General features: G+C 43.0%; 1 protein-coding gene across 1 annotated transcript; it reads left to right on the plus strand.

The window, feature by feature from the left end:
* The first annotated feature begins 3,300 nt into the window (after positions 1-3,300).
* On the plus strand, positions 3,301-13,068 carry rab38b (RAB38b, member of RAS oncogene family). Its single transcript, XM_034201445.1, has 3 exons — positions 3,301-3,739; positions 10,578-10,855; positions 12,292-13,068. The coding sequence occupies exons 1-3, from the start codon at positions 3,511-3,513 to the stop codon at positions 12,439-12,441; spliced, it is 657 nt and encodes a 218-aa protein (XP_034057336.1). The 5' UTR covers positions 3,301-3,510; the 3' UTR covers positions 12,442-13,068.
* The last annotated feature ends 490 nt before the right edge of the window (positions 13,069-13,558 follow it).

The raw sequence follows: 13,558 nt of genomic DNA on the forward strand, positions 1-13,558 counted from the left end.
ATACGATTAATATTATATTTCTCTATTCAGTCAAAAGCACAACTGGAACTAGAATAAAATGTCTCAAAGTGACTTTAAATTACCTTTTAAATATCAAAATGTATGCTATTAAGGAGCCATAATTATTATAATTGCAAGAAACTGGATCATGTTCAGCATTATTTATACACTTCCCAAGACCATGTTACTTGTGAACCTTCTCTAAATATGAAGATAATTGTGTCGAAACATGGTGCAATAATTAATGAAGAAATAAGGTTTCTGGGGCACTCTTTATTAAATAAGATGAGATTTAATTTTCTATGTTGTATATTATAGACCTGCATTAAAATTAACATTCACACCATGATGGGGAAAGCAAAGCAGTCACTAGCTTTGATGAGCTTAGGGAGAGAGAAAGGCCTAAATGGACCGCCGCATTGTTTATCTGAGGGTGAAATCTACTGTTAAAATCAACTGTGAATGATAAGGTGTTACAATTCAACTGCACCACAATTTACAGCGACCCAACTTGGCCTACATGTCTATTAATAGGCAACAGAAAACAACCAGTTAATCATTATTGCCTTACCTCCAAGCCATGTTGTCCAGCTGTGCTGAGAGGTCACTGCCAAAGGGGAGAATAAAGTCACCCATTTACACCTAAAGCTACATAAAGGCAAGAAGTAGCAGGATGTCAGTAACAGAATGTACTGTATGTGAGCAACCTCCCATTTTACATCCTAGACCTAGACATTGTGTTGATTCCCCCAGAGAATCAAAACAGCACTCTCATTTTTGCAATTTGCCTGTTTGACTGGATAAAGTGAAACCTCTGTATTCAGGGGTTGAATTGGGATTTTGACATAATATACCAGGATTTTTTTCAGAAATGTTTACATACTTTACTACCACTCTTTTCAAACATACTATACCATTACCTTTTATCATATTTTACGACACACTGTACTATGGATCTTTTGTCTGTTTTTTAACAGAGAATTCTAGGACTTTGTGACGTACTATACCATGACTTTTTTCATGTTTTTTTCAACATACTATACTGTAACTTTAAAAAAATAGTTTGACATGCTATACTTTCCACATATTTTAGTTTGACTTTTCTAATACTTTTTTGTACCTATTATTTTTTTCATGATATTTGATATACAGTACAATACTACGACTCTTTTTGAACTTACTATAGAATGCCCTTTTTTCATATATTTCAACATACTATCCTTTGATTTTTAAACATAACATAACATGATTTATTTTAAGCATACTATATTAAAGACATTTTTTTCAACATACTATAATATGATTTTTTTCATATTTTTCGACATAGGCTACTATACTAAGACTTTGTCTTTTGTATCCGCACACGACACCATGACTTTTTGCATGATATTTTTAACATTATACAATCTGACTCTTGGACTATTGCAATGGAGTCCTGTCCGGGGTTCCCAGCAAAACCCTGGATAGGCTCCAATATGTCCAGAACTCTGCCGCCAGGCTTCTCACCCACACCAAGCCATGGCACCATATCACCCCCACCCTCATCCACCTACATTGGCTGCCGGTCAAGTCCCGGATTCAATACAAAACACTCATCCTCACGTCCCTCCGTACCCTCGCCCCCCAGTACTTATCGGACCTCCTCCATCCCTACACCCCTTCTCGGAGTCTGCGGTCCTCAGACACAGGCCTGCTCTCCATCCCCCGCTCTCGCCTCCGAACTGTTGGTGACAGGGCATTCAGTGTTGCGGCCCCCACCCTCTGGAATGCACTTCCTGCCGAGATCCGTAATGCTGCCTCCCTGGACATCTTCAAATTATCACTAAAAACACACCTGTTCACCCTGGCCTTCAGGCCCTAGCCCTTTTCTGGTCCCCTGGCTTCCTTTATTTATTTCTTTGGTTTGCCCGTTGATTGTCTGTTTGTTTTGTTTGTCCACCATGTACAGCGACCTTGGGTCCCTTGAAAGGCGCTATATAAATATCATTTATTATTATTATTATTATCATATTGTTGTGATACAATACTACAAAAAAGTTGAAATGGAGATTTTTACGGTAGGTTGACACAAAGATATAAGCATTAGGTCCAAATGTATGGTGGCTGAGAGGTGTAATCGACAATTACAAAGTGTGAAACACTTTAACAAGGCTTGAGACAAATTTACATTTTCTAAAACAAATAAAAACAAATGTATATTTTCTAAGACAAAATTACATTAGCAAAACACTTTCACCACAGAAAAAACTATTTAACATTAACAAAAACAAATTAACAAGATGCGAAACACTTTTACAAAGCTAGAGACACATTTACAAGTGTCGAAACACTTTAAAGGTCCCATGTCATGGCCATTTCTACTGATCATAATTCCATTGTTGAGGTCTACTAGAATAGATTTATATTGTGGAATGTTCTTAACTCACATTGGTTTCTCACAGCATTCTCTGTAGTATGTGTATTCACTCTGTCCTAAACGGCTTGTTGGAGCTCCTGCCCCCCCCCCCCCCTCCCTGTGAGCCCACTGTACTCTGATTGGTCAGCTCGCCCACTCTGTTCTGATGAGTCCACCACCGTTACAGCGGAACATCAGTGATTATGTGTTACAATGGCGTTTGTTAGCAACCAGAAAATGACACCAGTAATGACAAACAGATGAGAATGCTGCGTGGGGTCTGGGTGCCGTGTTCGCGGGACGTTGCGCGGCTCGCTGCTGCGAGGAGCGGCAGTGTGAGCTGGGTTCATTTCCTGTTTGCTGCGTGGGGTCTGCGAGACAGCGAGACAGCGCGAATGGACGTGGGAAGGGGGGGGGATGCTGAGGGGGCTGCAGCACCCCCATCTGTGAGGCCTCCACTAGTAGACTCCGGTACTGCACATTACTCACGAGACGTGAAAAATTGCTTCAAGTGAAACATTCGGGGCTTTTCAGAAAACATCCGGGGCTTGAGCCCAAGTAGCCACCCCCTAGCGCCGCCACTGGTTTCGACACTTATAAATGTGTCTCTAGCTTTGTAAAAGTGTTTTGCATCTTATTAATTTGTTTTTGTTCATGTTAAATCGTTTTTTCTTTGGTAAAAGTGTTTTGCTAATGTAATTTTGTTTTAGAAAATGCAAATTTGTTTTATAAAATGTAAATTTGTTTTCTAAAATGTAAATTTGTCTCGAGCTTTGTTAAAGTGTTTCACACTTTTTAATTGTCAATTGCACCTCTCAGCCACCGTACAATTGAGTGTCATAAGGCTATATTTCACTAGACTCACGAAGCCCTGTGACAGGAACTTCGCGGAGCGTACAGTAAACCGTGCGCACTTCGAGTCTCCTCAGGGAGAGGCAGAGAGGTCACAAGTTCCCAAGTACAGCCCCTGTCCCGAGCAGACACACTTCCTCACAGGAGAGGCGGTCACTACACTCATTACAAAGAGGCTGCACACGGGATTACCGGGTCCTCAAACTGCCCTCGAGTCAAAGTTGCTGAAACCTGCGTTACACCTCGGAGATCCAACAAAAGCAATGACCAATCACTCATCACACTCAAACGGCATGCACACCCACCGCCAGGAGCACCTGTACAAGGTGCTGGTGATCGGAGACCTGGGGGTCGGGAAGACCTCCATCATCCGGCGATACGTCCACCAGACATACTCCACCAACTACCGGGCCACTATCGGAGTGGACTTCGCACTGAAGGTGTTGAACTGGGACTCAGAGATTGTCCGCCTCCAGCTGTGGGACATCGCAGGTATGACGCTGAACAAGTGTAGCCTATGTGTTGTCATTGTTAGTATACAGTGATCACCTCCTTTATGCTGGTGTCACCACAACAATTAAAACATAAAATTAACCCTCATGTATGGCTGTTATTTCCCTGTTTAATTTGTTAAAGCATGTGGAAGAACTTTGGAAGCTCTTTTTATGCTAATTGGAAAAAATAATCTAAAATGTTCTTGAGCAACTCTGTTTGTCATAGTTCCTGAAAAGTTGATCGTTTGTGGAGATAAGATTTTTCTTCAAATTGACAGTGAGGTTGACAGTTGTAAAAATGATGAAACATTCACAGCTCAAAGATGCACTGTCATTGAGAGCTTGTTTCTGACACAGAGTATCTCTATCTCTCTCTCTCACACACACACACACACACACACACACACACACACACACACACACACACACACACACACACACACACACACACACACTGCTCTTAAATGGCAGTATTAGTGGTTGGGAAGTGAGTGGAGGATCTGCTCTCTTCTAGAACCATCAACTCCAAGTGGTTGGTTGGAGCACTTGTATGAAGGGACTGTCAAACTGTATTTCTCCTTTTATAAACATGACAAGGCAAACAAACAGTAGTAACAGTGACGAGGACTTTGGTGGAGTAATGTTAGCTGGGAGGTAAAAGTTCACAAAGTCTGATTTAACTAACATCATAATACTGGGATTATGTTGAGTACGATTTACATGTACTGATACTGATACATGGATAGAAAGGATAATCGTTAAGTATAACATAATACAACTCCTGTCGGTCTGTCTCCTCCTAATGCTGCCTTACATTTATAAAAACCATTTGCTGTCGAACCTTTGACTCAATACATTGGCCCATTGGTGAGTTTAGCCATGCTTACAATGACAATATTGCCTAGATAAGAACACCTCATTCAGTCATTATTCAAGGTACGGTGATGCGTCATGTGATTCTAGGAGCATGTGAGGGAGATTTAAAGGCAAGTCACAGGAGTGTCATTGAAGCCTGAATAAAAAACAAAACATCATTATTAGTCACTCACACACAAGCACATGCTTCCAGCGGGCAAATGCAATTATGAGTAACATCGGATGTAGTTTCATTTACCTGCTTGGAATTCATCCCAATAGGAATAGACTAACTAGGGTCTGTGAAATTCTGTTTTATTTTAATATGGTGGTGAAGTTAACAGGTTGTAAAGCCTGAAATTGCACTGTCATTTTATTATATGACAGCGTATCAAGCAGGCCCGGTTCTACGGGGGTGCATAAGGGTGCATTGCACCCTCAGTTGAGTCGTTATGCACCCTCATTTGAAAAATGAAAAGTGAAAAAAAAAATAAGTGAAAAATATTACATATATAATAATAATAATAGTAGTAATAATAATAATAATAAGAAGAATTTAGTTGAAATAAAATAAATTGTAATTGTGGTTAAATAACATTGTCTGCTGCATTTATTTGTTCAATTTAAACAGTAAGTAACGTTATTATTATGTCAGGTGTGCGTGACCTGTGCCGCTGCGCGTTCGTCATCTGCAAGGTTCTTACAAAGCAGTCATGGACATCAGTAAATTGTTAAAACAACCAGCCCTTATCGCCAGCAGTAACACTGCATCTACTGCAGGTAATAACAGTTCAGATCATGGGGACATTACGTTACCCGCGGCCACTGTCGTGGACAATAACGCCCGACTCGCCGGCTTTGCCCGCCTCGCCCACGGAGGCGGAGCAGCCGCAGCCGTCTTTGTTGCCCCAAACACCGCCACCCCTCAGCGGCCCGCAAGTGCCAGAGGACCTCGGCAAAACAGAGCCTGCCCAGGTATATTTAAAAAAGTGCTACTCATTTTGCAGCTCATGGTTTCAAAACAGAGATTGGCTGGAATATTCATGTAAAAAACATGCCATCTTCTGCTATGCGACATTTCGGTTCAAGTAAGTCAGATGCCTTCACCACAACTGGCTACAAAAACTGGCGCTATGCTCTTATAGGCTAGGCTACGTGATAAGGGACTGGGAAGGCATGAATCAAGCAAAGAGCAGATAGATCCATAGATCTCTTCATTTTTGCTCTCAAAGTGCACCAGATTGATGCTTTTAACTTCAATATTTAAAAAAAAAATCTTCCCGGGGGAGCATGAGGACCCCTTAGAGCAGGAGTGGCCAACCCGCGGCTGTCGAGCCGCATGCGGCTCTTTGCCCAGTCTCATGCGGCTCCTCAGTTCATATCGAATTTTAATTGTGTTTTTTTTTTTGTTGCGCATATGTATCCCAGTTCACAAAGGGTTAACAACACACAAGTTCCAGCCCAATCGTTACACAGAGTTTTCAACAAAGAAGTGCTTTAGCCAATCAGAATGCAGATCCTGCAGTACTGGAGGTGGGCTTTACTGCACTCGCGATGTGACAGTGAAGGGAGAGATCTGCTTCCGATTGGCAGAAATATAACTCAGATAAAACCGTAATAACTCAATATAATGTTGTCAAATCAAAATGGTAACAATTTGCAGTGGTATACAGTGGCGTTTTCTCCCGGAGGCCAAGGGAAGCCAGGCTTCCCTTGTTTTTTTGGATTGTAGTTATAATTTAAATAAATAAATAAAAACACTGTTTTGTTTCGATAATTCTCCTTTGCTGTATGTTGCTGCCGGCCCGTCGCTCCCCCATTCTCATTGAGTATTTTACAAAGAGTGAAACAAACAGCGCCCCTCTAGATGTTATGGTGAAACAGTAGATTGCACTCACTGTTGCGAGAGGAGGCCAGCCGAATCTAGTTTCCCTTGGTGAAAAAAAATGGAGGTATTGACCAATCAGATGAGGCCCACGTGATGCCCCTGCCAACCTGTGATTGGACAGGGCCATGCCAAGGGAAGCCAGCCGCCTCTTGCTTCCCTTCAGAGGCGGCTGGCGGCTGGCGATTTGATTGGACACTGCCATCCAATCAAATCACATCAACATCAGTTTTAATACTGTAACTGTCATCACCGCCGTTAGAAATTATCAAGCAAATGAAGCATTATGGAGGGTGGAGATTTGGCGTACTTAATCAAACATAACTTTACTAAACTTCCGCTACAGCAGCAACTGAAAATTAAATCAGATGACAGGCCAATGCCCGCACTCGAGCTGTGTGTACACAGAGGTAAAAGGGAGAGAATCGGACGTTCAATGAGGACAATTATGTCCGCACGGAGTGGCTAACTGGAAGCGCTAAACTTCAGCGTCTATTTTGCTGGCCATGTCTTCTTTTTGACAAGGATTCGTGCTCCCTGAACAATCCTTGGGCAACTTCAGGATTCATCGACCTTGCCAACCTGTCACGGGCAATTGAGAGGCACGGTAAATCCAAAAATCACATAGATTGTGTTATTGTCTGCATACATTAATAAGTAAAATGCTTAAATTAATAAGGAGAGTTTCAGCTGGAGAGTGCGTGCGGACCTTTCGGTTAGATAACAGGCGAGTGCAAGTCCTGCATCTGTGTGATACAAATCTGTGTAAAATGATACCGGGTGCTGTAATCACTCATCTGGTTACGTTATTGACCACCCCCCCGACCCAAAAAATGGGCTTCCCCTACATTTTTCCCCACGCCACGCTACTGGTGGTATATGTGTTTGTGAGAAGGCCTGCTCCCGGAAAGCTGGCAGCTGGCACAGAAGGGCTCCCGAATTTGGTGATTCGCGGTAAAGAACTAAACAAGAGAGAAAGTGCATCTCTGTCAGCAGAGCTTCTGTCAGTCAGAGGGTTAGGTAAAAGTTGAGATGTCATGTGAGGAGAATTAACAAAAATACACTTCATTTATTTACATTTATTTTTAAATAACTGTCATGAATCTGTGTGTGAGATAGGCCTACAGACAGGGAGAAAAAAGTCGCAAAGATCGCAAATGTGCCCTTTCATGCATTTGAGCCCCTTCCACATCCTCTGCACGTTTCAAGAAGCAACATGCATAGTAAGATAACAACTTTTTTCAAATGTTTTGAACTGAGAGTTTGTGTGTGTGAGACACAATATTAATGGTTGACTATAACTAGGGTTGCCAACTTCCAGAAATGGAGAAACGGGACACATTTTCGGGTTTCTGGCCGAACTTTTTTAGTTACTCCACCTCCTCACCTGCTGCGACCTCGGTGAGAGGAGGACACAGCTCTTTAGAATATCCCGAACAGTTTTGGGGCCAAGCACATTAGCTGTTATCATCTCAGCCTTTGTTCTTCCACATTGCTTTTTCTTTGCAGTGAGCGAATCACTAAACATGGCACTTGCCCGCTTATTACTGCAGTCCATGCTGTTGTAACTCAAACCATGCTTAAAAGTGTGATACACTGATGTTACCTCACATGCAGCAACTTTGTCTTGTTCTGCAGTTGAACTGCCGAAGAATTTAGTTATATTTGATGCACCTTTATTTTGTGTTGCTCGCTTGTGCATTTCTGTGCCAGCATGCTGTTTCAGGTCGTTTTCTCCACCGTGACCTATTGAAAACTCCCTCCGACACAAGGTGCAGAAGACCCGAGACAGATCTCCACTCACGGGCTTTACCCAACTGTGTTTTTCTTCCCACTGTTTGTTGTAAGACACAAGTCTTTTCTTTTTAGAAGGGCCAGGGCCCAGAACCACATCCTCTCTCTCTTCTCCTTTTTCATTATCACCTCCTCCACCGGCAAGGCTCATTTTCCCACACGACTGAACAGGCTGACATGCCACACAAACAATGATGCCGCACCCGCCGCCCACCGGAGAAAATCTCACACACACACACACACACACACACACACACACACACACACACACACACACACACACACACACACACACACACACACACACACACACACACACTCGTGCGAGCATTGTGCCTGCCCTGTCAACTGAGCGGTAGCGCCCTTCGCATACAGCACACAAACACGCACTGAATTGCGCAAACAGAAACATTTTTTTTATTTTTCCCTTTACACGGGAGTCCGGGACAAACAAAGTCCCGTACGGGACACGCCCCTTTTGGCTCAAATACGGGGCGTCCCGGCTAATACGGGACGGTTGGCAACCCTAACTATAACTGGCCTCTGGTCTTAAAGGTCAGGTAGGTAATTTTGGAGAAACCAGCTCGAGTGCGCTAGAATTTGAAAATACACAGCCGGAAAAAATCTGCTACTTCCTTACAGAGCCCCTCCTCCAACACACACGAACGCGCACATGACCAATGAGGGCACGAGATAGCCTACGTTTGTGCACAGATGGAAGGCTAACAGGCAGGTAGACCATCCAGTTATTTTAGCCGGGCCGGCTCAAATGATTGGTCGTGCTTTTTACAGTAGGCCTACCACGGCTTCCACAGATGAAATTTTTTAATGGAGTTTTTGTCAAAGCACTTAAGATATTCATTGCTATCGGGATGTTAAGAGCATTCCATGGAATATAACAAAAAGTGTATCTCGAGCCGGTTTCTCAAACTTACCTACCCCACCTTTAATACTGGTAGGAGAGGTTTAAGTCCATTTCTGTCAATATCATGGACTGTGACATTTATAGGAAATCTGGCTGAGCGGAGGTATGTGTTTCTGTATGTGAGTGTGTGTGTGTGTGTGTGTGTGTGTGTGTGTGTGTGTGTGTGTGTGTGTGTGTGTGTGTGTGTGTGTGTGTGTGTGTGTGTGTGTGTCAATTATTGTTCATTTTTAGATTTTCATTTTGTATGTGTGAGAGATAGAGAGGGGCACATAGAGGAAGAGAGTGAGGGAGCACACAGAAAGGCTGAGAGCAAAAGAGAGAAGGAGAGAGAGAGAGAGGTCGGGGGACATACACCCAGCATGTGTGCCTGTGTACTGTATGATGTGGCTCTTTGCAGTAACACAGGAAGATTATTGGCTCTTTACCTCTGTTGGTTGGCCACCCCTGGGGTGTTAGGTCCACTCCCCACTTGTAAAAATAGCACTTTACCACTGCACTCTCTCTAATCTCAGATGCACCCTGAGTCATTTTGTTCTGGAACCGGGCCTGGTATCAAGTGATATGTGTGACGTGTGTGTCTGCTGTCACACCGCTGTCCATGAGGGTTCCTTGTGAGCAATAACAGTCTTTGATACATTTTTTCGCAAAAAAGGAGGAAGTTCTCAATCCACGTACTGTCAGTTTTTCCATTTCCTCTCTTACTCATGAGGCAAATAGAAGCATTTTGTCTTGTCGAAGTATCTCTAGCAAAGCCAAAAGTGGACTCTGGAGCGTATATATTTATTAACAGTGTAAACTTTTCTGCTGAGAGGGCATGGTATGTAAAACAAGCTGAATGCAAATGCCTACACACTCAGTTTGGACCAACAAGTATTCACATTAGACAGCAGAACACAACCCCCTGGGAAATGTGATGTTGACAGCTTTTCTAACCTGCCCCTCAAGCAACTTATTTCCATCCCCTGCACAATACACACATTAATGAACACGCAAACACGCGTATCTCCACAAAGATATTTCACATTGTTATATTCTTACAAATACATTGTTTTAATACCGTTTTAGTCTGGGTCAAAGTTAGTTTTTATGACAGGTCAGGGAAAATGCAGGTTTAATTTAAGTAGGCCTATTATCAGCAGGCACAAGCAGTTGCATTGACCATCTGGTTAAGAGCAACGTGACAGAAAGACCACAGGAATGTGCTGTTTTTGTGGGAATGCAGGCTGTGCTAACTGCAGTCCGAATGCCAGCTGCATTAGCTGTTTTGCTGCAAAAAATAAGCGAAACAATCATGAATCTGTCATTAAACTGGTGTCCAGGAAACAGCAGTTTTTCAACACTTATCAATGAAGCCCCCTTTGTGTTTGTTTATCACAGGTCAGGAACGCTTTGGAAACATGACAAGAGTATACTACCGTGAAGCCATGGGAGCCTTCATAGTGTGCGATGTGACCAGGCCCACGACCTTTGAAGCCGTCCTCAAATGGAAAGAGGACCTGGACTCCAAACTGATGCTGAATAACGGGCAGAGCATTGCCACAGTGCTTCTGGCTAACAAGTGCGACCAGGGAAGAGAGCTGACCAACAACAGCATCAAAATGGACCAGTTCTGCAAGGACCATGGCTTTGTTGGCTGGTTTGAGACATCAGCTAAGGTGAGATCAGAGTATGCTGAAGGTATTCTTGGTTGCAATGTGTGAAATTAAATGTATTCCTGCCGGTCCTGGGCATTTGTAGTTAAAGGAATGCTTTCCCATTATAGGAAATACTCTTATCAACTTCCTTGATAATAATTAGCTGTTAAAATTAAACCCACTTATAAATCTGTCAGGTAAAAATGAACCTGGAGTCAGTCGACAATTAGCTTAGCTTGGCATTATAAATGGGAATAGGGGACATGGCAAGCCTCTGTCTTAACGTAACAAAGCACATATCTTATTTAATATGCACCAAAAGTAAAAATGTTAAACCACCAATCTTTGTTGACGATTGTTACATTTTCTAGAGCAAGAATGGCTTTCACCCCTGTTTCCAGTCTTATTGCTAAGCTAAGACGACGCTATAGTTACGTAATATTTGACATGAGTGTATCTATCTTCTTATGCAACTCAAGAATGCAAAAGAGACAACATCCCAAAATGTTGAAGCATAGCTCTAATCATCTACATTATAATGAATGGTTCGGATGGTAGTCCTTGACACACTCAGTGGAGACCCTCTCCCACTCAGGTCACTGCAGTCAGAGACATCCCCATAGAGCCCGCTGGAATTTCATATCCTGGTGGAAAGTGTCTCTCTGAAATACATTTATAAAGCAGGGTCAGAGTTGTGTGGTGTTTAAAAAGTCCATCTATTCTGTTACCAAGTAAAGACAAGTTATTTAATCACTAAACTAGTTTTTCTTGACTAGAATAGAAAATGTTATGTCTGAACTAATCATTTCTGTACAGTGTTTGTTTGTCTAGGTAAAACAGGATATAATATCTGAGATGCACAATCATTTGAATGAGCCTACTTCTTTATAGCTAAAAAACTCTGCAGTACTTAAACATGGCTATACATTCTACAAAAGTCTTTATTAACAAAGCTTCTGCTGACACTAATTTGTTTTGGAGAGCATAAGTGCACTGTCACTCATGTGACATCAAGACTCAACATTCTCAAAAGGTCAAAGGTTAATAAGGTTCACGTTCAGCCAGTAGTGTCAGAGACAGGCGCTATGCTTGCAGACACAAGTGTTTTCCTTTGGTAGCAATTAGAAAAACATGCACAACTTTGTAATAGCTGCAACCAATTACACACACACACACACACACACACACACACACACACACACACACACACACACACACACACACACACACACACACACACACACACACACACACACACACACACACACACACACACACACACACACACACACACACACACACACACACCTCCCATAAGAAACAGTTCATTAATTTGGCCACAGTACCTAAATCTTTGTTAAAGGCCACTCTCACCTCACGCCCTTTTTTCAAAATGGCATGTAAAAAACCACACCTTCCCCCTCAAACAAAAACCAACAATTTTCTCTCTTTTTTAGGACAATCTCAACATTGCCGAAGCTGCAAACTTCCTTGTCAAGCACATCATGGCCACAGAGAATGACATCCTGAAAAGTGTGGTACCAGACACCATCTCACCTCAGCTCGACTCCAACAAGCACATGAGCTGCTCTGGATGCTCCAAATAATGAATGGAGAGACAACAGAAGGACAAAGAGGGACAGGCACAGTCTTCCAAAGAAGTATCAACAGTACAATGTGGCTTCGTTGGTCCAAACCAAAGTTAAAGGTTTTCATTTGGTACAGAGAACCAGAGCTCACAAAGGAAATCACATGGACTCAGGAGTTCTTGGTTTCAAGAATGGCAGACCCACACGTGTCACCTCTATGTTCTTTGGCATGATGATTGAAAGTATCAAACAGTCAACTTTGCCTTTTTTGGCAGTTCTTATTAGGTGGTCGACACCCTCTTCTTATAACAGTGTACTTGGAACAAGACTGGCAACTGTCGCACAACCTGCCGGCCCAAACTTAACAAACTGCTCCCAACATACCCGACGTGCAGTAATTACACACTGAAAACTGGAGTCTTGTTTCTTGGTTCTTCATCATTTCCAGACAGTTTGATTGTGTTGCTGTTCCCCATCTGTTTACATTCACCTCTATCTAAACATGGTGAAAAGAAACAGTGTGGGTGACTAATGGCGCATTTCCACTGCAACGGGGTAGCCCCGTTTAAGCGTCCCTAAGCGTCCTCGCTCAGGCCTCGGGCTGCCTCGCTGGCCGTCCGAGGCCGTGGCGCATTTCCATTACAGTTTAGGACCTGGGGTAGCAACGCAGTGTAGGCGGGGCGATCGGCTTTGTTTTTGTTCACATTTCGAGTTGTTCCGTCGAGCTCCCGCTGGATTTGATCATCCCCAATGAGATGTAGGAACGTCGTCACCTCCTCGGTCGACCACGGTGTGCTTTTCTTATTAGACGTAGCCATTTTTGTAGCTCATCCGTTTACAAAATGCTGTTTATAAAAATGCTGCAAGCTTGCTTCTAAATATATATGCGACGCTTGGGATGAACTCGCGCGCGATCTTGTGACGATTCTCTCTGACCAATCAGCAGTCGAGAGTGTTGACGTCACTAGTTCAGCCCTGGCCCTGGTCTGATAGAACCACGATTTTATGGGGCCGGAAAAAGAGGGAAAAAGTACCCGCTAGCCGGTACTAGGCTATATGGAAAGGCCACCAAAAACTGGCCTGGCCGCTTGAGGACGGTTAAGGACGCTTAAACGGGGCTACCCGCTGCAGTGGA

Source organism: Gymnodraco acuticeps, unplaced genomic scaffold (genome assembly GCF_902827175.1).
Source record: "Gymnodraco acuticeps unplaced genomic scaffold, fGymAcu1.1, whole genome shotgun sequence".
In the NCBI taxonomy this organism is placed as follows: Eukaryota; Metazoa; Chordata; class Actinopteri; order Perciformes; family Bathydraconidae; genus Gymnodraco; species Gymnodraco acuticeps.